The 26,541-nt window shown below is 40.6% G+C and overlaps 1 protein-coding gene and 2 long non-coding RNA genes across 3 annotated transcripts in view; 1 reads left to right on the top strand and 2 right to left on the bottom strand.

Moving 5' to 3' along the window:
- LOC118011988 overlaps positions 1–11,211 on the bottom strand; it is a 21,644-nt gene extending 10,433 nt beyond the window's left edge. The window contains exon 1 of the long non-coding RNA XR_004679585.1: positions 11,133–11,211. This is a non-coding gene — a long non-coding RNA (uncharacterized LOC118011988). The remainder of the gene's footprint in view (positions 1–11,132) is intronic.
- Positions 1–26,541, top strand: part of NYAP2 (neuronal tyrosine-phosphorylated phosphoinositide-3-kinase adaptor 2) — a 168,963-nt gene that overhangs the window by 54,321 nt on the left and 88,101 nt on the right. Inside the window, exon 3 of the mRNA XM_035006993.1 lies at positions 10,586–11,692. Coding sequence (XP_034862884.1) covers positions 10,586–11,692 — 1,107 coding nt within the window. The remainder of the gene's footprint in view (positions 1–10,585; positions 11,693–26,541) is intronic.
- LOC118011989 lies at positions 4,227–5,678 on the bottom strand. Its single transcript, XR_004679586.1, has 2 exons — positions 5,433–5,678; positions 4,227–4,537 (listed from the first exon to the last, which is right to left on the bottom strand). It is a non-coding gene; the product is annotated as an uncharacterized LOC118011989 (long non-coding RNA).

The raw sequence follows: 26,541 nt of genomic DNA, 5'->3' as shown, positions 1-26,541 counted from the left end.
GTTTGGTTCTTATGAGAGGTCTGGCATGCTGTTATTTTAGGGAAACCATAGTTGTGGTCTTAGTGGGAGTAGCTCTTTATTACCACAGAGAGATCCTACTATGTGCAAGAGGGTGACTTCTAAAGGAGTTTCAGGGTACTTTTGTTTCCTATTTCCCACATTTGTGACATTGTTTTGAATGACATCACTATATTAAATTTTGTATCAGCAAAGAAAAGTTCTTTTTTTCAGGAAATGATTGTTATAACCCCAACCAAAATTCATGGTCTAGGATAGTGCTTACAAAGTCATTAGACCTTTAGTGTTTATTTTATTTTTTTTTAAGATCTTATTTATCTATTTGAGAAAGGGAGGGAGAGAGAGAGCACATGAGTGCATGAACAGTGGGGGTGGGGTGGGGGTAGGGACAGAGAATCTTAAGCAGACTTCACGGTGAGCACAGGGCCCAACGCAGGGTTCAATCTCAAGACAGCTGAGATCATGACCTGAACCAAAATCAAGAGTCAGACACTTAACCAAATGAGCCACCCAGGAGCCCCACCTTACATGTTTTTACATTGCAAGATCTAACTTGTGAATTCTGTCTGCCTTGTGTTCTTATACATACCCCTCTGACCTTTCCTTAGTATAAGGCAACTGAAAAAGGACCATTTTCATCCCTCAGCCAGTTTTTATGTTCTTCCTTTTGGGCAGGTGAAATATTTAACCCGTCTCAATTTCTGTACATGGGTAATGAATGAATATTCCTCCTTTGATCCTTCTCTCCTCTAAATTTTCATGTCTTTTGCCACTGTTAACTATTCTTCACATGCCTCATCCTCTTCCTTCCTCTTAATTCAAATAATGCCTAAGGAAATGGCAAATCCTAGGGTTGTTCGTGGCTCTAGAGAGCCACTGGAGAATACCCAAAATTCTGGTTGCTGACTCTAAGAATGTCAGAAAAGGTCTATTGTTCACTGAACAGTGAAGAGATATTTACCAAGAACTTCTGATGTTCTACTCACTTTATGCAGACAGTTTAGCAAAGATCAAGACAGATGGGGAACCACTGTTCTCATGGAGATTATACTCAAGTGGGAAAGAGGAAAATATATACACAATCACTTAGAAGCTTACATGAAAGCCAGTTGAGAAATAAACAAGAGAAATATCCAGTGTGATGCGTGCTGATTAAGTGGTCATGGAAGACTTCTCTGAAGAAGGGACTTTATGCTGAGATCTGAATGCCAGGAGGAAGGCAGACATGTGTAGTTCATGGGTGTCCAACAAAGACCAGAGCTGAACCCTAGTTAAAGTGGCAAAAACAAACTTTATTTAGGACTATTACAGTAAAAGAAAAGAGACCTCAGTCTAGAGGTTCACTTCCATCCAAACACAGCATGGAGTTTATAGCCAAAGAACAGGGTGGGGGTTGCTGGGTGGAAAATCACAAGAGGAGACATCAGGGGTTTCTGGCTGAAGACAGGCTGGGTGATAAAACATCACCTGAGGAATGGAGGAGCATGAAGAGCCTGATCAGATCTTGAGGGTGGGGGTTAGAATTAAACCGACTTTAGCAGGGTTATGTAAAATTGGATTTTACAAGGAAGTGCACAGATAGGCCTAGAGAAAGGTTCAGGAGCGTGACTGCTATTTGGTCATGTGCAGAATTTTTGTCAGTTATGAAACCTAGTCATTAAGCATGTTGTCCAACTGGGATCATCCTTGCAGAATAGTCCCTCTCCCTGATGCATACACTGCCTCCAATTCTCTTCTTTATTTTGTCTCGATTTGTGTACAGTACAGAATGTCAGGTGGAATCTTAGAGGCTGAGGTAGTGCTGCCAAGCAAGTGCTTACAGCCCTGCACCATTTCTGTTCTTTACAAGTGGGCTGTGCCTAAAGGGCCTCCCATGCCTGAGGCCGGAGAACAGTGATTGAGAAAAAAAGATACTGCCGCGGGGGTGGAAATATCAAACTAGGCAGTTGGGATGAACATTGTGAACAGAGTTGTGGCTCCTTGGAAATGCTGGCTGCTTGCCTGGACAGATTCCCATGAAATGGTGTTGCTGTAGAGAATTTGCCCTCCTGCAGTATTGGCCTTCAATCTATAAGCTCGGAAACTCCATCATCAGATGTCTAGAATAACCAGGATGTCATAGTAACCAAGTTCAAAGGAGATGGGTATGTGTCTCGTCTGTTTGAGCTGCTATAGAAAATATCACAGACTGAGTAGCTTATAAGCAACAGAAATGTATTTTTCACAGGTTTAGAGGCTGGAAGTCCAAGATAGGGGACCAGCATAGTCATGTTCTAGTTGGGTTCCAGGTCTTCACAGGGTGGAAGGGGCTAGGGAGTTCTGTGGGATCTCTTTCATAAGAAAATTAATCCCATTCACAAGGGCTCCACACTCATGAACTGATCACCTCCCAAAACCCCACCTTCCAACTCTATAACACTGGGTATTAAGATTCCAACACTCGAATTTGGAGGAGGTGGGGGGGATGCAAATGTTCACCCCATAGCAGTATATGAAACCAGAAGTCCATTTTGCTTGTTTTTAATGAGAAACATATGCATAATATTTTGGAACAGAAAATTATTAAGAAGTTTCTTGATGAATCTGAAGTTAGGAAAAGAATCATATATAGGGGCTTCAGGCTCTACGAGCATGCTGGGTCCGTACCCACAACAGAGATTTAATGAGGACCGGATATGTGGGGTGCCACCGTGTTTTGCTCTATGAGTCTCCTGGCTTGATATTCCCTGTGGCTGGCAAGATCCCCTCTGGTTGTTCTTCCTTTGATGTATTAATGCCTTCACTCTAACTTCAATCCAGTCTTTTTTGCCAGAAAGTGTGCAATCTTTTTTTATATCACTTCTTTGAATCATCCTGTGGTGATTTTATAATACTCAGAATGCAATCTTACTTCCTTAATTTTTCTATTCTGGTAAGATGCTTTCTGTTTCCTCAGGGTGCACACTGCACCCTAGTTCTATGAAAATAACAATAGCATTTTCTATGAGATATCTTCACAAACAGGAAATTAATTTTGGTATTTCTTTCAGTTATCTATTGCTGTGCAATAAACCAACCCAGAATGCTATGGCTTAAAACAGCAACAATTTATTACTTCTTTTTATTCTGTGAGTTGACTTGGCTTGTATGAGTGATTCTTCTACCCTGTATGACATTGGTTGGGGCCTCTCATTGGGCTGCATTCAGCTGGCAGCTGGGATGGGTTGGAGGGTCCATGAAGGTTTCACTCACATGTCTGGGCTAACTTCTCCTCCACGTGGCCTCCTTCACATCACTAGGTTGAATTTCTTCATAGCATGTTGGTCTAAGAGTTCTTATATGGCAGTTGGCTTTTAAGATAGAGGAAATGAAAGCTGTCAGTTCTCTCAAGTCCAAGATTCAGATTCACTTCTGCCAAGGTGTTTTGGTCAAGATAAGTCACAAGGCCAGCCCTGATTTGAAGAGAGGTAGAGAGAATCTAACTATTGATAGGTAGAAAGCACATAAGGTGGAAAGGGATTGAAGACAGCTATCTTTGAAGACTGTCTACCACAATTTGCTTTTCAGCTACAATATTCCCAGTAGGCAAAATACTCTCACTCTCTTCCTCAAATGTTTTCTTGCATTTCAACATCAGCTTGAAATCTCAGATTTCATCATTTAAATCATGCCCATGTGCCATGAGGTTCTTTGAGTGCATTTCCTTATATGCAAAGGTCTTCAAGCTAAAAGTGCAATTTATCTGTGCTACAAAACCTGACCAGCCACCATCTACTGGCAGAACTCTGGATTGACCTTTGCCTTCAGGGCAATTTTTTACCCTGAAAATCTTTGCTGATCTGAGAAGGCTTCCCGGCAGGTCCTGTGTGGAACGATTTTCTTTCACTTTTGCTTGAAAAGAGAACACTTCCTTCCTTAGTGTCTCTCTTTCTCACGCAGCCCTCTACTGTACAAGGCTAAACAAGCCAGCTGACACTTCCACATCCTTCCAGAACTCTGCTTAGTCAGGTCCTCAAATTCCTTAGGTACATTTTATATTGTCTACATTACCACAGGTAACGGTCTTGCCAACTTTCCACCAATCCATAGCACAGCTCTCCTTTTTTATGGCCTCCAATAGCAATCTGCTCACTGACTTTGCAGGCTCCCCATGGTCTCCTCACTGTCTTTCAGGCCTCTGCCACCACCCCACGGCCGATGCACAAGCTTTAGATTTTTTGTTAAGGCAGCACCATACTTCTGGTACTAGTCTCAGGTATGTACACAAGCACAGCAAACTATCCCCAAGTCATATTTGCTCAGGAATTCAGTAGGGTACAGTGGGGATAACTTGTCACTGATCCAAAGTGTCTGTTGTCCTACCCAAGATGGTTCAGATAACTAAAAGGGTCACTGGAACAGCTTGACTGGAGTCGTATAGCCAAGGTTTCATTTTCATTACTGATTGATTTTCTTGGTTCTTTTCCCCTTGGCTGGCTTGGGCTTCCTCACTGTATGGTCATCTTGGAGTAGTTAGACTTCTTTCATGGTGCCCGACTTCCTTTGGGAGAAGGTGAAAGCTGTCATATTCGAGGAGAGAAGAAATCCTCTACCTTTTGAGGGTCAGAAAAGTCTGCACATACTGGAAGGGAAAGAATTGATGGAGCCCTTCCTGAAGACTATCAACTAGACATTATCTGCTTTAAGATTGTTCAGACATCTCTCATCATAACCTATAAGAGATATACAAGCCTTAGGAAATATCTATATACTTATAAGTAAATATTGCTTCAGAAAACAATCTCTTATCATATGAAATGTACTCATATTTCATGTTTTAATTCATTTCTTTCAAGATATTGGTTACAAATTCCCATTTTATTTTATAATTAATGGTTGAGATGAGTAATTAAAAAAATAATGGTTCTGATTAAAGTCTCTTTTTATCTATGACGAAAGTGAGTATAAACAATAATGTACTTCAAAGTAATTTGCCCAGAGTTATGCAGCGCAACTGAAGCAAAGAAGTGATTAGAATCATGTCTTCTAGCTTAAGCCAAGACACTTTTAGCTTAAGCCAAGTCCTATTCAACTTTAAAAACATGCTGTTGAGCTAGTTCCATGTCTTATATCCTTTGTTTCCATCCACACTTTGATCTGAGTTGTCTGTTTTCCAGAACAATAACAGGTTTGACAACTCCGAATCCGATCCTTTTTGCACACAATCATGCTTTCTTGGTCCTACTGTAACTAGACCAAGGGCATTGGCGACCTTATCCCTTTACAAACACCTAATTAAAAAATAAATAAAATCAACAAGAAACAATTTTGTGGATGGAATTGCAAAGCTTGTGACTGTGAAAATAAAAATATCCCTCAAACCCTTGGAATTGTGAGTTGTGAAAGAGAGTTATTGTGAGCCCAGTTCTGCTGAAAGTGGGAAATGTGTCTCTCACCTTCCAGAATCAGCCAGTTTTAGGATCACACAGTGTGGACACTACTTCTCTTCACTGGATTCTTGTTTCCCAGTTGAATGACCTGTTTAATATATCTCTATAACTACAGAGCTATAGAATTATGGTGCCAACATTGTAGCATGGACTGAGAAGACATTTTATTTTTTATTGTTTTATTTCTGAGGAGACCTTTTAAAATGGTACTCTATGCCATATACAAAATAATAAATTGCAGAACTTTCCCCTCTCTTGTTTTCCTTTGTCTTAAAAGGTATAAAAGATTGAATTGAAATGATAAGATTTCATTTTTTTAAGTAGTTGATGAGGAATTTATGTTTCTTCATCAGTTAAGTACAGTGTTTGGGCTGGATAATTTCTTTCCTTTTTTAAAAAAAATTTGAGAGAGAGAGAGAGAGAGAGAGAGAGAGAGAGAGAGAGAGCATGCTGTAGGGGAGGGCAGGGGGAGAGGGAGAGAGAGAAGAATCTTAAGAATCTTAAGCAGGCTCCACACTCAGCTTGGGGCCCCACATGGGGCTCGATCTCACGACCCTGAGATCAAAACCTGAGCCAAAATCAAGAGTTGGATGCTTAACCGACTGAGCCATCTAGGTGCCCCTGGGCTGGATAATTTCTAAGAGCCCTTCAAATTCATTCTGTGGCCAGAGACCCAGGGAAATAGTGACCTGTGCTGTGTCATATCTTTCCATTTCTTGGGTCAAGAACATCCACAGATACTACAGGATGGTTTTACATTATACTTTTTTTTAATAAGGAAACAATTATTTCAGAAAGATAGGTTGAAAAAGGACATGGTGAATTTCCAAAATTAACTGTGAAAGACAGATCATCTGGGCATGACTGAAAGCCATGCATAACCTTTGTGCTCAGATATTTCATTTCAAAAATGTCACTTTCTGCTTATTCAATGCTACTGTCATTATACTATTTTAAGCATTAAAATTTGTGTTCTGGAGCTGAACAGGAATTATTGCCTCTATCTTTGGGCTTATTAGAAATAACTTAAAATTCATTCAAGAGCAATAAAAATCACTTTTTATGATGGTTGAATTTGGTTTAATGTTGAAAATTGCAAGCAATTTTCATTGTCTTTTATTAGCAGTATTTCAGCGTCTGTGTATATAGATCAAGACTGTTTTTAAGAATTCTCTAAAGAAATGACTGATTAAACAGGATTTTTTTCTTTAATTTTTAATTCCCTAGAGTGAGGTTAAAGTAGAATAAATTACGTGACAATGTTGTTTAAAATTTCAGGCTCTGCCTTATATGGGTAAACTTAAAAAAAAATACATGAGAGTTGAAACAAATTTTTATTGCTCCATGAATTAGTTACTCAATTGCAAGGGGGATATGGAATGGGAAGCAGCTTTGTCTGGAAAAAAAGTCTCCCGATATTGAAGGAATGAATCTATTTATTCATCCCAATCATCTGTAGTTTACTTAACTCTTTACTATCTAAATAATCTTCAATGCTCTCATTTCAAATTTGGATCAATACAAAGAAAGAGGACCAGGAAAAAAAATGTGTTTGTATTATATGAATCTGCCTGCATTGGGCTCTTTTCATCACCCAGGGAAAGGGAGAGGGGATAAGCTTGCCCAGATGATGAAGTATTCCTTGGGCAAGGCTGGCTGGAGAGCTGTTTTAGCTGGTGGGAAGCCAAACAAAGTGGAACAGGGAACAACAACCAACAAAAAGCATCCAGAAAATGGGTTGGAATCAAAAGCACAAATCAGAGATTAGACAGTCAGACCGAGAATAACCAGAATTACAGGCTGTTGGGTGGAAGGGTGTCCCTGGATTGGTACCTGGGAGGAGCATTTCTATATTTAGGTGTAATTGCTCTTTGTGACATCGTTCCAGGGGATAAGGAGATATAGGGCAGGGGCAGGTGAAACTTAAATTGAAAAGACTGGGAAAGAGCTGTATTAATTTTTAAAATAACAAAGCTATTTCAAGTATTTGAATGCCAGAGGATGGAATTAAAGTGGGTGCTTATCATTCAGCTGTATGACATCTTTATGGAGGGCTCAATAAATACACTGTTATCTAAGTCAGTTTAGGCTTTCATAACAAAATAGACCGGGTGGCTTAAACAACAGACATTTATTTCCTCTCAGTTCTTGAGGCCAGAAGTCCAAGATCAAGGTGCTAGCATAGTTGGTTTCTGCATAGTTGGTTTCTGGTGAGAACTCTCTTTCTGGCTTGTAGACATCTGCCTGCTCACTGTATCCTCACATGATGGTCCTGATCCCACCCACTATGAGGACCCAACCCTCATGACCTCATCCGAACCTAATTATCTCCCAAAGGCACCATCTCCAAATATCATCACATTGTTGGTTAGTGTTTCAACATATCAGTGTGGGAGGAATGCCGTTTAGTCCATAGCAATGGTGAATTTTTATTGATTAAGGGCCACCATAAGAGTCACAGATTATGTTTTCTTCCCCTTGTCAGACAGTATCTGTGCTTGGTTTGGCATTGAAGTTGTCCTCACAATACAAATGGAATGTCTGTATTCCTTCCTTATGAATAGTTGCTCTACTTAATTCTGTGTTGTGTTCTAGAATAGAACCCTTTCTTTCTTCAATCATTTCATAGATATGAAGTATTTTTATTTTTTTTCAGTTCCTTTTGGCAAACAGAATGAGTGCCGTTTGCTCACATTTTGAGTGCAACCCAAGCATTGGTCTTGCCCATTCCAAAGGCCACCTTCTAATCTACGTGGGAAGAGGGAACCCATTGGGTTCCAAAGTTGTTCACGAAGCTACTGCTTCGATGAGTATCACAACCAGCTCTACCACTGACCCCTCACTGCCTGGGAATCCTGGGTTATGGTCTTCCTTCAGTGCAGTCCCCCTACCTAGGCTTGGACTCAGATGCTTGAATTCTGCCTGTCCTGTTATTTCTCTCCATACAACTACCCAAGTCTAGGTGGGGGCATCAGACTTTAGTGAAGGGTCAAAGAAAACAAAACTGCATTATAATTTAGAAAGGATAAAAATGGTAATACTATTCTAAGTATGACCACTCCCATAAAATGAAGTTATCATCTTATGGACACACTAATTCCTAGCTTTAGGTTAACCCTCTATTCACAAAGCACCTCACTATTCAAACTTCTCTCTTTTAAGGATTCCCCTAACTGCACACCATTCAATCTCTAGAACCCAATAATCAGTGGCAAATATTTTCCCAGTGTGTGTGTTACTTAGCCTAGAATGAGACCCTAAGGTGGAAGATGGCAGGACACAAGCTTTAGAAAAATAGTCTGGATAGGCTTTTGTTCTTCTAGGTCCTGACTCAGTGTCCCCCCAGTACTAAGTCAACTTTATTCAGTGATGTATAATTTTACTTTATACATCAGGCTCAGATTTTTTGTATAAAATCTGATGAGTTATGTAATTCATGAAAATTAATATACACAGTAAATTTTAAAACCAGCAAAATTTAAGACCAGTGTGAGATACAGAGAGGAGCTATTGGTCACTTTGGGTTCCTCCTAAAGAATTGTCTGAGTATTTTTTGCCCCATTCTGTCTCTAGGCTTTTCACTTTTGGCACTAAAAGACTCCACTGCCATAACCCCCTGGAAAGCAACATCTAGTTTTTCCTGATACAAGTTAAAGGAACAGTCTAGGTACATTAAGAAACTTCCCTTCAAAAAGGTATTTGATTGTAGTGAGTAAAAACATCATTATGGGCACAATAGGACAGAATAGTTGGAAGCAGGAATGACCTAGAAAAGTGAGTGACATAGCCAGTTCTCTAGAATATTTGATGGGTTTCCTTTCTCTGAAGTCATGACTGATGTGTAGAGCAGCAGACTAACTAATCTTTAAGCAATTGCTTCTCCTTTAGTAAGTTTTAGAAAAGCTCCCATGTCATAGAATGCTAATTGAAAAAAACAAAGATGACTTCAGGTGTTTCCTGATTTGTGCCTTGAGATCCTGCCTCCCTTAAGGCTGCAAATTATAGAGAAGCCTGTTATTTTCTCAATAGTTTTACACCAATAAGATATACTGTCACCTTACATTATATGCTACCATTTACCACAAGTAACTGCGCTCTGCCGCACTGCATAATAATGATAATCATTCTAATCATATATCAACACAAGGAGATAAGGAGATAATAACAAGATAACAGTACCTTCCCTGCATGCTAAACAATTGACTTCAGTCACAGACATGTTTCCAGCCTGTTCCACCCTACTGTATGGTGTCAGAGTTTATGTTTCATTACTAGGGGTGCTTCCTTCCAGCAGGCTGTTGAACGCACTAGTACATACATCTGTTGTGAGTTTCCAAAAGTTATTCTTGAAGCTTATACAACATTCTCTGGATTATTTTCTTGTATAAGATGCTTGAGGGGGTTCTGGTGTGTCAGTGCAACATACCTAATAAATTCATTCCAAGATAGCATCTGGGATATCATAAGAGATCTCATGAACAAAACCAGACAAATACACCATAATCAACAGTACCTGGAGATTTAGAGATTAACTTGTCTAGCCTCATAAGATTTTCACATCAATTTCCCCTGAAGTATCAGACCCATCTGTATAGAAGTTATTTATCTGAACCAAGGCAGAGATTAAGTCTAGCAGGCTGGGACGTTTTTATCCTAAATGAAAGCAAGATATGATCATGTGCAATAGCCACATCATTAAAAGGGTTCAAATCCCATGGTATTTTTGTGACCATTTGTGCTAAAAGAAACTTGCCTTTTCCCCCCTGAGTTTCTCACTTAATTCTTGGAGGTTAATCTTCATAAACATATGATTGTTTTTACAGAACATGTTGCATCTGAAGGCTTCTATTTGGAAATTCTAAGGCAGAGGGACGCGTCGTCCTGGTTAATGCATTTATCAGTGTCGGATTATTCATATTAGCTTGCAGAAAAATATTACTGTTGTTCTGTCATCAGGTTTTCCTACATATGCAAAGAGTTTGACTTTTGTTTGATTTTTCGTCTAAGCCTCAAACTAGGAGAGAAGCCAATTGCCACCCCCGCCCTGCCCCCATCAAAAGTTCAGAGCACTAAACCCAAGTGCTGCAAGCTCTGCTTGAAGGCTTTCCCATCGTCCTCACCCATTTTACTTTCCTGTTCGTCTCTTTTCTCTTTTGTAGCGTCAGCCAAACCCAGACCCCACAGTGATGAATATTCAAAGAAGATCCCTCCTCCCAAGCCCAAACGGAACCCCAACACTCAGCTGAGCACATCTTTCGATGAAACGTACACCAGGAAGCGCGGGCCGCGGAGGACGTCGCTCCCGCGGGACCCCTCTCTGTCCCTGGTGAGCAGCCCGGCGGGGGGCCCCGAGGAGGAGGAGCCCGTGTACATCGAGATGGTGGGCAACATTCTCAGAGACCTCAGGAAGGAGGAGGACGACCAGAGCGAGGCCGTCTATGAGGAGATGAAGTACCCCGTCTTTGACGGGGACTTGGGCCAGGATGCGAAATGCGACCTTGACCGTCCCGGCTGCTCCTCGCAGTGTGCCACCCCCACGGGGCCTGAATCGGACTTCGCCAGGTCCTCAGCGCCATGTACTCCGAAGGGTTTGCTTTGTGACATCCCCCCGCCCTTCCCCAACCTGCTTTCTCACCGGCCCCCGCTGCTGGTGTTCCCCCCCGCGCCAGTGCAGTGCTCCCCCAATTCCGACGAGTCTCCGCTCACCCCGCTGGAGGTCACCAAGCTGCCCGTGCTGGAAAACGTGTCTTACGTGACGCAGCAGGCCGGCGCGTCTCCGTCCTCACTGCCCTCGCACGCCTCCGGCCGCCCCAAGCCCGACAAGGAGCAGGCCGCCGCCCCGGGCCCCAGCCCTGCCGCCGCCGCCCCCGCGCTGCCCTCGCCGCCGCCCCCGCCGTCCGCCCGGCACCGCGCGCCGTCCCCCCGCGGCTACGCCAAGGGCCCCCCGGCCGCGCCGTCGCCGGCCGGCGGGGGGAGGCCCCCGACCGCGCTCAGCCTCAAGCGGCCCCCGCCCTACGACGCCGTGCATCCGGGCAGCCTCGCCAGGGGCTCTGCCTCGGTGCCGCCTCCTGCGCCCGGCAGGCCGGTGTCGCAGGACGCGGCCAAGCTGGCCAGCGCCTCGGTGAACGCCCACGGCGCGGCGCCGGGGGCCTCCCGGTCCAGGACGCCCACGAGTCCCTTGGAGGAACTGACCAGCCTCTTTAGCTCTGGACGAAGCCTGCTGAGGAAGTCGTCCAGCGGCCGCCGTCCGAAGGACCCCACAGACAGTAAGTGTGCGGCCTCCGGGAGACAGGTTTCCAGCTGAAGGCGAAGCGGGGTGTGCAGATGAAGCACGGAGTGCAGGGCCTTTAGTTCTTCTTTTTTTTTTTTTATTTTTTTTTTTTTTAAGATTTTCCAACTTAAAAATAAAGCGAAGCCCGGGGTGTGCAGATGAAGCACGGAGTGCAGGGCCTTTAGTTCTTTTTTTTTTTTTTTAATTTTTTTTTTTTTTAAGATTTTCCAACTTAAAAATAAAGCGAAGCCCGGGGTGTGCAGATGAAGCACGGAGTGCAGGGCCTTTAGTTCTTTTTTTTTTTTTTTTTAATTTTTTTTTTTTAAGATTTTATTTATTTATTTGAGACAGAGAGAATGAGAGAGAGAGCACATGAGAGGGGGGAGGGTCAGAGGTAGAAGCAGACTCCCCGCCGAGCAGGGGGCCCGATGCGGGACTCGATCCCGGGACTCCAGGATCATGACCTGAGCCGAAGGCAGTCGCCCAACCAACTGAGCCACCCAGGCGCCCAGGGCCTTTAGTTCTTTGAGTTGAAATATCAAAGTGGGTTGTCTCACTTTGCCATGCTGAAGGATAGTGCATTCTGAAAGAACTCCAAGTGGCAATTGGCGTAGTGTAACATATGCTATGGAAAGGAAGAATGACTTTTTTTTTTTTTTTAAAGATTTTATTTATTTATTTGACAGAGAGAGAGAGCATGAGCACAAGCACGGGGAGTGGTAGGCAGAGGCAGAGAGAGAAGCAGGCTCCCCACAGAGAAGGGGGAGCCCGATGTGGGGCTCGATCCCAGGACTCCAGGATCATGACCTGAGCCGAAGGCAGTCGCTTAACCAACTGAGCCACCCAGGCGCCCAAGAACGACTTTTTAAACAGTAAATTGTTACAGTGGCTCTAGAAAGTCTAATAAAGTAAACAGATCACTGGAATTTTTAGGTAAATAACTTGAATTTTGAGACAAAGTATATATTTAAACATAATGATAAATATTAACATTCATCTTTATCTTATATTAAAAACCTGCTTGAGCAAATCTGGATAACAAATCTTTTGCTGGGAAGATAGAAATTTGGGTAGAATTTAGTATTTTTTTAACATGGCGAATGATTCTCCCTGTATACTTCATGAGGTTATTATGTTCTCACATTCAACCTAAACTAGAAAAGACTCCTTGCTTCCCTTTTAACACCTATGGTAATTAGCATCTTATTCCTAGATCCACTGATACATAAATTACAGAAAAAAATCACTAAGTGATAAATAGGTGGTGCACATTATATTTACCGTTGAACTTCGAAGACCAGGAAATGTCTCTATCTGAATGACTGAATCTTCTTGTGAACCCCAAATCACTCCATACGTATACAGTCAAGTCAAAACAGATCCCAGTTTTCTCAGTGTCCATTGTATTAAATTACACTGCTTTCCCTTACTTAAAAATGTCTTAGGCACCCAAACTGGTAATTAATCATTTTCATCTCAGATTACCCCAACACAGGATTTTACTTAGCCACACAGGGTTTTACTTACCCATTGAATTCCTTCCTTAAAGGAAAAAAAAAATAAAATTAATACTTCTGATGATGAAGATGGTGATGGCACTTTTTTTTTAAGATTTACGTATTTATTTGATAGAGAGAGAGAGTGGGGGGAGGGGCAGAGGGAGCGAATCATTCAAGCATGGAATAGGCGGAGGGGCCCTCAATCTCTGTACCCTGATCGTGACCTGAGCCAAAAACCAAGAGTCGGATGCTCAACCGACTGAGCCACCCAGGTGCCCCAATGGTGATGGCGCTTCTTAGATAATTAATATTCATTCGTGTTAGAAGCCACACATCCTGTCTTTTTTGCTTATTTACCCAGAAAGATTTATGGAAGTATTACTGCTTAAATAATCCTTGCCCAAAACATTTCATTTACCTGATTGAAAGGCAAAAAATTCTAATCTATTCGACATGTCTGAAATTAAATACATACGTACATGCATACATTAAACTATTTTTTAAAAATTGAATTAAAACTTAGGAACAATCTGCTTCTAAAATAGCGGTCCTCAGCCAGAGCAGTTTGGCCCCCAGGGAGTTTTGGCAATGTCTGGAGACATTTTTAGTTGTCACGACTGAGGGTACTATTGACATCGAGTGGGTACAGGCCAGAGGTAGTCCTTAAAAGCTGACAAAAAAGATGATCTGATCCACAATGGCCATATTGGCAAGTTCGATGAACCCTGACCTAGATAATTTATTAAAGTTCCAAGTTTCTTCTGGATGAGTGATTTGGTTTAAGCACAAATCAATTGAGGTGTTTGGAATAAATTGGAGAAACAAAATGAAAGAATAAGATTTTACTTTCAAACTATGTAATGGTTAGTGTGAAATTAATGGGCGTTTCATCCTAGATTTGGTGAAATTATTGGATTTTCTTTTACCTACCAGTTTCTTTGGAGGATCCTGAACAGCTCCAGCTGGCAGCTGTACCAATTAGCTAGAAAAAGTATATGTAAAAGAAATGATTAACTAATGAAGTTATTTCAAGAAAAATCCATCTGTTAGAATTTGTCTATGTGCTATATGTCACAGACTTCTCCATTCGAGTCCAAAACGAGCTTTGTGTGCTTCTAAAACAAAGCTTATAGATGGAAAAGTGATCCAGGCTCTTTATAGCTTTTAGGGATCTGAGGATTGAATTCCTTCCCGTGTGCTATTAACCATGTATCAACTCTTCAGAGAAAGGGCATGTCTGGAGTTACATTAACTTCAATATTTTACTTTATAAAGGGAAAGGAAGAAAAATGCGGATAGTGCAAAGAATAATTTAATGTTATTTACTTTTGACTCCAGTAGAAAATGCTAAAAAAAATCATAGTGGCGGGGCGCCTGGGTGGTTCAGCCCTAAACACCTGCCTTCAGCTCAGGTCATGATCTCAGGGTCCTGGGATCAAGCCCTGCATCAGGCTCCCTGCTCAGCAGGGAGTCTGCGTCTCGCTCTCCCACTGCCCCACCCGCTCCCCCCTGCTCATGCTCGCTCTCACTCTGTCAAATAAATCTCAAGTGTTTTTTTTTTTTCTTTTCTTTTTTTTTACATTTAAGGAATAAAATTAAGGCTGGTATTTCTATTCTCCATACCCTCTGGCTTTACTGGAAGTGTCAATTTTGATAATTTCCTAATACTCAAATCAAAGGAAACGTAATATTTCTGTTTTAATTTAAAAATCTATGTCAAACAAAATATATGCCTTCAACTCTTATTTTAATAATCTAAAAAGATATACTTAATTTAATTTCATATCTTAAAAGCTTACAACTGTTGACAGAGATTGACTGATAGGAAAGAAATACAATAAGATGATAGTGGTAGACTATGAACCAATTTCATTTCACTGCATGATTTTCTAAACATGGCCTTCACATTAAGTGTTCTAGGAAGTATTTTTTTCCCTGATTGATGGGACATTGTCATGTTGCTTAGCTATAGATGAGGACACTTAATAGTCTAACTATATTTTATTTGAATTGGTTATTATTAATATTTCTTAATTTTGTGCAGAGAGATAGAGTCTACAAGGCATGTAAGAAGTGATCGACTTGTATTTTATTGCTGTAAATTTTTCTCTACATGAGAAGTCGGTGAAGTACAAATATGTTTATGGTGAATTTGGAGTATTCACCATAATAGTATTTAAAATATTTTTCTCTTCAAATAAGAAATATTTTTAAAAGAAAGGTTTTGCCTATATATAATATAAATGCGTGAATATATGCTCTTATAAAAAGTACAAGACACAATGAAGAATATAATTAAATTCTATAATATACCCAAGGGAGAGTAGGAGATAGAAAAGGCATATGTGGAGAAATTTTAATAGAAAATTTAAGGAAAAAATAGAAACATCAAACAGTAAAGTGACTAATTCAGAGACTAAGGCACCAAGAAAGATACAAAAGAAATGCACACATGGGGTGGGATCAACACGTAAGCCAATGTGGATGCCAATACCTGAAGCAGCTGCTAAGGTCCACATAGAGCTCACAGAAGGACATAGAGACATGGGGGGCCTAAAGAAGGAGCAAAGAAAAACAAAGATGTAGGCCCCCTCATCTGGTATTGTTATTTTAAAAAATGGTGAGTCCGCATTGCCAAAGGGCTTCATCATACATAACAATATTCCACATTAATGGAGATACAGAGTTTTCTACTGTTATATCTCATCTTTCAGCCTCTTAAAAACACTCTCATTTAAGACGTTTAGATGTTATGTTGTATTTTTACAATCATAAATCTAAATGGGTCCTATTGGTTTGATGAAATAAACTTAGGAATCAGATGTAACCTTTGTCTTTCCATTCACTTTCTTAACACCCCCCCCACACACACACTCTCTCTCTCTCACACACACACAGAAATTACAACCCAAAGGAAACATGCAAACAAACTCAACCAAAACAAAACAAAAAACCTATCTCCATGCCCTCCACCACACTCCCCTCCCCACCACACACCACAAACACAGCTTTCTCCTTTTGTATGTCATTTGAGGTACAGTGATGCTAAAATACTGGGCATTGCTGGTGAAACAACTGATCCAACTTACTCTTACTAATTTAATTAAAAAAATTTTTTTTCAATGAAAAAAGAATGATTTTGGAAGGAAATCTTTTTAAATGTATTTCTGTATTTATACATTATCCCACTTTTAGGAAAAAAGGAAGGGTATACTAACATAATGTAGCCATCTTTATGATTCAGGGTCATTGCTATGATTATCGTTGCGTGCCTACTATGTGTTGGTGCACTTAAAGTGTTTGGGGCACCTCGGTGGGCCAGTCGGTTAAGCATTCGGCTCAGGTCTTGATCTCAGGGTCATGAGATCTAGCCCCATGTCAGGCTCTGCGTGGCTTCTGCTTAAGATTCTCTCTCCCTCTCCTTCTGCCCCTGCCGCTCATGTGCTCTCCCTCTCAAATAAATAAATCTTTTTGAAAAAAAGTGTCTAGCAAGGTGACCAGAACAGGATACACCTCACCCAGTGGTGACTATCATTGTCCCTGGCCATTTATAGTAACAGTGACACAGTGTTAATAGCTTAATTACTGTGACACTGGGATGTCTTCAGGGGCTATTTGAGTTTGTAGCTCTACTAGCCCTCTACTGCTATATCGTTTAAATTTATTTGAATTCTTATGTCTATTTCTTGAGGTTTTCCTGCCTCCTACCTTTTTTCAGGTAGTTTTATTGATGCAGATGGGTTCTCTTCCCCTCCCCCGCCTCTCCTATTCTCCTTCAACCCTTTCCCTCACTGTCTTATCACACCATTAATCAGTTGTGGCCCAAGAAAGAGATACACAACCTTGTATGAGGAGCCTCTCATTCAGTGTAAGTGTGTGACCTTCTGTGAAGGGACTCTGTGACCCTTACCTTCAAAGGCCACTTTATTTAACCCACTTACTAAGTCTTGAATGAAGTTCTTGGATTCATATCTGAGATGCTAAGAATATCAACTTCCGAAGAACTAAGTTGTCCTGGGAAACCTGAAATGAATGTTAGTTTATTTTTGGATAACCTACACATTTTGTGTGACCTGTTTAAAATATTTTTTTCTGTAAAATTTAGCAAGCAGAGTAATTCAGGACTTTATATCTCCTCCTTTTCATTCCTGTGAAAGCAGGGGCTTAAAAGAGTGGCTAGGGCCCAAGCAAGTATTGAGAAGTCAAAAGGGAGGGCATGCAGGAGAATCCATGAGTCTGGATCTCTCACTTGCCATGAGAATGGGTGAGCCCTCAACCTGGGACTTCAGCCAGAACTTCTGGATGCATGGTGACTTGGAGGCACCTGACCAGTGTTGGGAGCTGGATCTGGAACTTATAAGAATTCTAGGATTCTTCAAAGGCATTTAGGACTTGAACTACACTCACAACACCTGAAGAGTATCTTAGAGGATTCCAGAAGGCCTGAAAAGACAAAACCACAGTCCTGCACTATTGCCTCAGGATAGTTTCTGCATTAGCAAGGCTCCTTCTAGCTGCTTAGAGTGGAAATTGAGCTAGGACCTCGGTTATAATGAGAGTCTTCCTTGAGGGGGGACACTGGAAGGACAGGGAGAGCAGACATTATGAGAGCAATGAGGGGGTCTGGCTGTCACGACTGAGCCAAGGATCCCAGGCATTAGAGCTGACAGTGCTGATGGGGGAAATGAGGTGACGAAGTTCTTGGAACATGCCTCTGCCTCCAACAGGTTTGTCTCAGGAATGATTTCAAGACCAGATTTCAAGAACTTTGCCCAGAGTGGCATGCATCAAAGCAGCTAGTGGTGAGGACCTGGGGAAAGTGTGCAGCACCCAGCCTTTTCCTTGAAGATGCTTCCATCATAATGGTAGCATGTACTTTGATATGCTTACTCTGTACCAGACACCGTTCTAGGCATTTTGCATACATGTATTCCATCCTCTCTGCAATGCTCTGAAGCAGGTGATAGCAGCATCATCATTTTAAAGATGGGAGACAGTGAGGCACAGCTTGCCCAGAGTCACATACAGGGTAAATCTGGGACTCGAATCCAGTTTATTTAGCTCTAGAGTTTCTGGCTTTAATGATACTCTGTCTACACTTGACCAGTCTCCCCAATTTCTTTCCTCTTCCTAGTGCCATTAAAATATACCAGTTGTCATCAAAATTCTACTGACTTATAGTGTTATCACTCTCAGCAGTATCTGCTTAGTAAGAGAAAGCTGAATGTGTACCCGAATGGCATGGACCGCTTAACAGTGGCCATCAATTTAGGAAAGGGGTGGCAAAATTTTCAGCACCCTCCAAAATTCACTTTTGAAGAGCCTAGTCTCTGTGATGGGCTGTTCTATACTGCAGGCTTCTGAGCTGTCCCTGAAGGCATGTGGTCTGCCCAGGCGGCCTCAGAATCACCTAAATGACCTGAGGGAGATGTGAGTGCTCACCTCAGTGCCTCCAAGTTTAACTTAGGAAAGTACATGCATATTTCTTTGGTCCATGAGATTTTCAATACTGAGCTACCAACTAGCTGATTCTACCTCCAGGGATGTAGGGCTTTTGTCCTCAGCTGCTTGCTTCTTGCCCATAACTATGTAGTAGCTTGATGGCCCGTCACTACCGCAAGGGAAAACGCATAGCCCATGGATCAAAAACCCCAGCCAATGCTCAAAGGCAGTAAAGGCCCCAGCATCATTAATCTGGAAACCGATCTAGTAAAACAAACACTCCAAAAGAGCCCTACGCAAAATGCTGCTTAGCATCACCTCTTTTCTCTTACGTTCATGTGCAGTTGACAGAATTAGACACTTATCTTTAAAATTAAAATTAAAAAATACAGTTCTTCAAGAACATACTGACCTACTTAATTATTACTCTTTTTTAAAGCTAAAGAAATTTCTTTTCAAGATGGTGAGGTTAAAAGAGCATAAGTAAAATCCGTTGATTTGAAAATGCATGTGACTCCGTGGTTAATTGGGACCATGACATTGTCTGTTTTCCTCATTCAGTTTCTTCTTGGATTGCAACATAGAATCACTGAAGAAGACATAATTTCATAAATAATTGCTCACCTTTCTGGGGGTAGACTGCAACTGTCTTTGATTGATGCAGGCAGACGTGTTTATCCCCTGTGTTTACATTCTCCAGCTGCTGAATCTTTAAGTGCAATTTCTTGTCGGCAATTTAATCAGCAATATTCTGAATTAAGAAGAACCCTCCCTGCTTTAGATTTATAAAATGCAGAAACATTTCAATTCAGAAATAAAGCTACACCAGTCAATTTTTTAAAAAAGCAAGATTCCCTCATCTTGTACTTAATGTACTAGGACTGATTTCTTTCCCTCCTACTGAATTACCTCAAACAGGAAGTCCAGTTTTTGATTTGTTTTTAATATCCTATATTTTCAGCACTTTGACGTCTAGAAGTCATTAAATATTAGGTATAAGTAAAGGCGTTCCTGTCGGCCACATCTCACTCCCCTATGTTTTTCCTGCTTCCTAATTAAATATGATCTAGAGGGTTAGGGCAGGAGCTAGATGTCACAAGAGATGGTTTCCATCTTAGTTCAACCATTAAAAAGCTTCGAGACTTTGGATAAGTCCGTTCATCTCTTAATGTGTTAGTTTTCTCACATTTCAAATGAAAATATTAGGTGCGGAAACTGAGTCTCTTCTGGCTCTGTTGTTTGATGCATCTCTGGATTACTGAATGATGTGTGGATCCCTCAAAAAATGACCTCTTTCTGCCTCTGAGACTGTCTGTCTGATGTTGTTCTCTCTTGCTGGAAGGGCTTCCTCAGTAAGTCCATAAAACAAAATTTAATCCTTGAATCTCTGCTTAGAGTCCACCTACTTCTTCATAGAGTTTTTTTTGTGTGTGTGTGTTCTATTGTCTTGAAACGATCTCTTTCAAACTCCAAGAACACTTTATACTTCTGTAACAATGTGTGTCTTATTCTGATATATTGTGAGGTTTTTTTTTTTTTTTCTTATTCCCATTAAGACATATGGCCAAGGAAGACAAGGGCCATACCTTTTCATCATTTTCTTTAAGGTAGCCCTCAGCCCAATGCAATCTTTCTCGAAGTTGATGCACCATAAGTATTTATTGAACTTGTTGAATTAATAGGCATAATGATTTAAGAGGGCTACTATAGTCAAGAAAAACAAAAGCCAAATGAGAAATGTTTGACCATTAAGTGAAAAAAACATCAGATATCCTCTGACTTAAAAATTCCACACTGAAATCAATATAGTCATTCAGCCAGAAATGACCTATGCTGAATGCTAAATTCATTGCTTCTGCTCTTAAGTGTCCTGTTTAAAAGAATGTCTATTGCACTCCAGGCAGATTTATTAGGAGAAAAATATAAAGAATATATCCATAAAGCATTTAAATGTGGACCATTGGGGTGCCTGGGTGGCTCAGTCGTTAAGCGTCTGCCTTCGGCTCAGGTCATGATCCCAGAGTCCTGGGATCAAGCCCCACATCGGGCTCCCTGCTCGGCCAGTTTGTGTTCCCTCTCTCACTGTCTCTCTCTCTGTAAAATAAATAAAAAATCTTTAAAAAAAATAAAAATAAATAAATGTGGACCATTTTGTAGATGCCAAATCATCATCAGTTTCCGTGTAAGTGAATAGCTGTGAAAATTGATCACTTCTCAAGATTTGGAGAGAGAGAGAGAGAGAGATGCATTTTTTAAGAAAATAATAGAGATCAACATTTTAAAGAAGGAATTCTAATCTGCTTAACATTATGCATTATTGAACTTAGGTGGTAAAGAGAATGAAAGCACATTCAACCAGGTCATTTAACCTCTTTGGCGGAAAGGCTGTGCATAAATCCGGGGAGCTATTATCATGTGACTGGCAGCCTTGCATGTGTGTGTTCCTAGGTAAAAATGGGTTCGAGTTATAAAATACTTGAAAACGTTTTTTTTTAATTTTTGAAAAACTCAGTTTTTCAGAATTCAGTGAATAGATGGCAATCCCCAATTTAATGAACTGTCTGTAGTGGTGCATGGTGTTTCTCGGTTGAAGCAAGCTCATTATTGTTGTTAGTCGATGGGAGCTAGGTTAATTAAATGTTCCACTTCTAGTGGAATAACCAATCAGCTGGAGAATCTGGGCTATTGCTATTCCCAAATGGAAGAAATAAAAATACTAAATAGACTCTAAGATGGGGGAGAGAGTGTTAGTAACATGGATTTTAAAGCTGCATTATCCTGTCTAGCCTGGTATACCCAGAACAACTGAACTTAAAGGAAAAAATTCAAATCTTGAAGTCTGTAATATTCTTCTGACAATTGATGGTGGAGGGAAAAATTGCCCCTACATTTTATTCTGGTCAAGTTACAGTTACGTTCAATAAAATAACATTTTAAAAAAATTTTGCATGTATTTCCTTGTTATAGATGGAACCCATGTAATTAAGTTGAGAAAGAGAAAAGGATAGAAAAACAAAAGGTAGGAAGAGTCAGCACATAAAGATTGGGAGCATTCATGTATCGTTCATCCCTAAGTATGGGTGGGTAATTCTAATGGGGTTTTTATTCCCATGATTCAAACAAGAAATCTAGATTCCCAGGAACTAGAAGACCGAGTAAAGGTTTTGGTGTTAGCAGCCCCCAACAGAATGATGACAGCTGAAGTGAGGCATTGCTCCCTCAAAGCTCTCACATTCTGAGTATCAAAGTTGCCACTAGATCCACAAACTAGCTTCTTTCTTTGATTGATTAGTTATTAACCACTTACTAATGATTAATGACAAGACAGATATGTCAAAACGATGAAAGCTTTTTGTCAATGTTGGCCCAAGAGAACCTAAGAAATTAGATTGCCTCAGAGTGGTCCTTGTTTGGTTGATTGATAATGTTACTCTAGGGCTGCAGAATTCATTTTGGTTTCTAAACCAAGCTATGTTTAAGAGTTCTGAATATGAAGTAAAATAAAATTGTCCATTGATGTTTCAGAGAAAAACAGCTTGATATTCTATCCAGCCATGATTCTCTATTTCGCTTTCATGGCCAAACCATTCAAGTGAATGCTCTGCACTTGCTGCCTCCATTTCTTGTCCCCCTCACCTGCCAGTCCCCCACCCCCCGCCCACTGCATTTCCAATAACCCAACTCCCTCTTCTGCTCACTCCCAAGTCACACAGGGCTAATTCCCAACTGGTCTCTGGCCCTGGCCTCTTTCCTCTTCTGGTTCTCTTAAACTTCACAGAACGTCTGACATTCTTATTTGCTCCATCTGAAGACAATCCCCTTGATTCTCATGCAATATGATATCCTCATTAGCAATCCTTTTGGGACTCTGTTTCTTCTGCTTTTTTGCCAGGGGTTGGGAAGGTCTGTCCTCCATTTATATAAAAAAGCTCTTCTGACACAGTGTTGTGATTAGCTTTTCAATGTTTATCAGCCTAACGAAGTTGTCAGGGCACAATACTGAGTCTTTTTTTAAATTGCAGCCACAGCACATTTTTCTGGCACAGAGTACATGTTCGGTATGTGTTCCTTGAATCATCAAATGACTGGTTCACTAAAGTGAATGAATGTGTATCCAATCTCCCCAATTAAATGGTAAATTTTTGAGAGCAAAGACTATATATTTTATTTACATGCCCATGGTTTCTATGACTATGTGTTGCATACTCAGTTTATATTTATGGATTATTTTTCCAAAGCTAACATTTTTTAAATAATAAAGCCCAACAGAATTACCATGATTACCGAGGATTGATAATAATCTGAATTTTGCACAGGGTGCAGCGGTCAAGACTAGTGAAGATATGTCAGAACCAGCTGTTCCAAAGAATATCAATGGAGAACCCAGGTTTAGATAATTTTTTATATGAAATAGAAGAGAAGTCAGTCCTGTTACTGATTGGAGACTAGACAGTACTCAGCAAGGGAAATGAAAGCAAGTACTCATAGTCTAAGTAGTTTCTATAAGAATTAAAGGAGGGTCCATTAAAAATAGCATAGCATAGGTATTTACTGAATGATTTTAGAAGCAGTATTAAGATATTACGCTGTAGATAGAAAACTATCAGCTAGATTATACATGGCATCAGCATGCGGTCCATTTCCTATTTAATTTCCAGCACTTAAGGAGAATAAAACCTATAACTTCACTTCTAAACTTTTGTTTATTTTAAAGAACTCCTTTGTTCGAACAGCCTAAAGAACAGTCTCAGTATAATGGAGAGTAGTTTCAGAGAGGTCCGTGAGAAACACCGTATGGGCAAAGACACAGGAGTCAAATGTCCTGCGGTTGAAAGATGGATTTATCACTGCACATCTGTGCTTTCAGGGCATGTCAAACTCTCCATGTATCGTTTTTTTTCATACTTTCCTTAGAGGATTGTGAAAAATTAAAGAAAATTGGGTCCAAGAAAAGACCTTGTAAAATGTAAATAGCTATGCAACTATAAGGGGCAATTGACTTTTAGCTCTCTGTGGAAAAAATAAATATTTTATTAAAAAACGAAGTAAGGTCAAAAATGAATTAAATTTTCAGAGATTCCATACCGTTGGTAGAACTCTCTTCAGTTAGGCTTGGGTAAAGGATCTGACATCTTAAGTGGCTCATCCAATACCTGACGTGAGGAGCATAAAGCATTGGGGAGGATGTAAGCCATTCTCTGTTCCCACAGGGAGCACACTATTTTCAGGTTGCTGAATGATATCTCAGCCTTGAAGGTAGAGGGGTATCACACCTGATGCAATACAGTTAACCTTATCCTATAAAGAACAGCTCTGAGAACAAGGACACCATCTTCATTGTACAAAGAGTCAGGTAAGGGTGTCTGGGTGGCTCAGTTAGTTAAGCATCTGCCTTTGGCTCAGGTCATGATCCCAGGGTCCTGGGATGGAGCCCCCCCAGGCATTGGGCTCTGTGCTCAGTGGGGAGTCTGCTTCTCCCTCTTCCTCTGCCCCTCTCCCTGCTCATGCTCTCTCTCAAATGAATAAATAGAATCTTAAAAGAAAGCAAAACAAAACAAAAAAACAAAAGGTCAGGCAACATGAAACAAGATTGTGAAAGATGTTTTATTAGCAAAAGAAAGTCACTAGAACTGAGGGGGTTGACCTGTTTTTCAAATGTAATAAATATTTTTTCCTGCTTAAAAATGGTTTATTTCTTTTTAAATAAAAACGCTGCTTCTCAAAAGGCATAGGTATTAACCAATGAATTAGTTGGAAAGCAAGAAGACCCCAAATGCTTAATATAAAAAGTATTTAGTATGTAGAGGGAGGACAGTCAAAGGTGTTGTGTTTAAGCCGATTCAATAGAATCACTTTTTCTTTTAAAGTGGTCAGTTAACATGCAAAAAAAAAATTAACGTTAGCATTTGAAAATTTCAATGCTGTAAAACAACAACACGTAAATTTTGTACAGAATTCTGAGTATAGCCACAGACACAGAAAGAATGCTAACCTCCTCAATACAGATTAACTAGCGTAAGTCGACAATGCATGGAGTGACCAGCCATAGTATTTCTCATAAATGAGAGGCTACAACAGAGAAATAGCTGTTGAAATATGTCATTGTCAATTTTCTCATTTTTTATTAACTTCCATGGCTTTCCCAGTAAAGTCTTTATCCAGATGCTAATTAAGCAGAGGTTTGCTTTGCACATCAATTTTTAATATTCACTCCTCATAGTAAAATGAAACCTGCAGCATGCTGCTTCTCCAGTTAAAAGCAGTCCTGACCTACTTCCATGTGAAATCAATGGAAGACTTACAGAAACTCACAAGTAGCTGACATTTAAGGAGCCCAGCTCCCAATCCGTGTTGGTCTAAAATGTGCGCTTCCCTGGACTTCAGCATCCTCTCTCCCCTTATTAATTTTAAAAGTTCTTCTAAGAATAGAGAAAACTATGGAAGCTATTGAGCCAGATAAGTGAAGCCAGACCTGAGTTTTGTGCCCCTGGGGGATTGTGAGCTCCTGTGTCAGCTACATTTGCGGTGTCTTCGAATTAACAGAAACCCCTAGGTCTGGGACGGAGGAAGGGAAAGAAAGCCCTAAAAGGCACCCACTTGCATTCAATATAATCCACAAAGGAGCAAAATCACATCTACCGGAGTAAGGTCTTCAGACACCTATGTTCCAAGGCTTTTAAAAGTAAGACATATGGTACAAAACAAACTTTTTTGGAGGCTTGTATGTTACATACCTGAATTGGAGGGAAAGAAATAGGAACACGAATCATATCCAGCTAGACAAGAGGGGCAGTAGTTATCAGGGTAAGCACACTGGAGCTCCTTCTGGTGAAGGTCTCCTACTGCAGATCAGCTAAGTCCCCTTCAAAAATTAATGCACAGCCACATAAGGGGACAAAAATGGAGAGTTGGCCTCATGCTAAATTCCAGAGTCCTAAGCTAGAGGAGAGTGAGCCTGTAAAATTGACGGAAGAAGTAGTGTTCAGTGTGCATACCTTTTACTCCCTTGGTTAAGTTTATTCCTAAATATTTGAGGGATTTTTGGTGCTATTAATTCATAAACATTTTAACCACATATACGCATTCATTCAGTCTTTCATTCATTTGATGCATGTTTATAAAACATCTACTGTACGCCAGGCACTATTTCAGGTGTTAGGATCTTTATTTTGAAATGTCAGGCCATAAAACCTGAGAATTTAAATGAAGATGAGAGGAACATTTATTAATGAGGAGGGTGCCTTATAAGGGAAGATTTGGCAGCCAAAAACATTATGCAAAGATATAAATAGTAAAAAAAGACAGAAAGATTTAAAACTGAGCATTTTATTTTATTTCATTATTTCTTTATTTTTAGAGAGATATCACATGCCCGTGGGGCGGGGGGCAGAGGGAGAGAGAGAGAGAATCTTAAGCAGGCTCCATGCCCAGTGCGGAGCCTAACGTGGGGCTAAATCTCAAGACCCTGAGATCATTACCTGAACCAAAATCAAGAGTCAGATGCTCAACCAACTGAGCCACCCAGGGGCCTCTAGAATGGAGCATTTTAAAAAGACATTGTGTCTCTCTGTCCCCTGCCTCTACACTGTGCCATTTTTGCCTTCCTGGCCCATGTTGCAACATTTACTTAGGTTCTGAATCTCACAAAGGCCTGGGCATCCTTGATCCACTTCAGTGGACTGGGTCTGGTGACCCTCAGCAGAGAAGTGGTTTTTGTCTGGGGCATAATCATAGCCTCAGCTGAAGAATCTTGCATTGCAAATATTACTCTCTCCTTATTCTCCTCCTGTTCCTTTGGTTTTTCCCTTTTTCCCTTCCTCTTTTTTAATCCATAAGCCTAACCCCAAACAATAGATATTGGAATTCTCTTAGGCCTTATTCATCGTTCAGATTGATTTTGCCA

This window comes from Mirounga leonina, unplaced genomic scaffold, assembly GCF_011800145.1.
Source record: "Mirounga leonina isolate KUSES-001 unplaced genomic scaffold, KU_Mleo_1.0 Mir_151, whole genome shotgun sequence".
NCBI classification, from domain to species: Eukaryota; Metazoa; Chordata; class Mammalia; order Carnivora; family Phocidae; genus Mirounga; species Mirounga leonina.
This window is presented reverse-complemented; position numbering and strand designations above follow the sequence as displayed.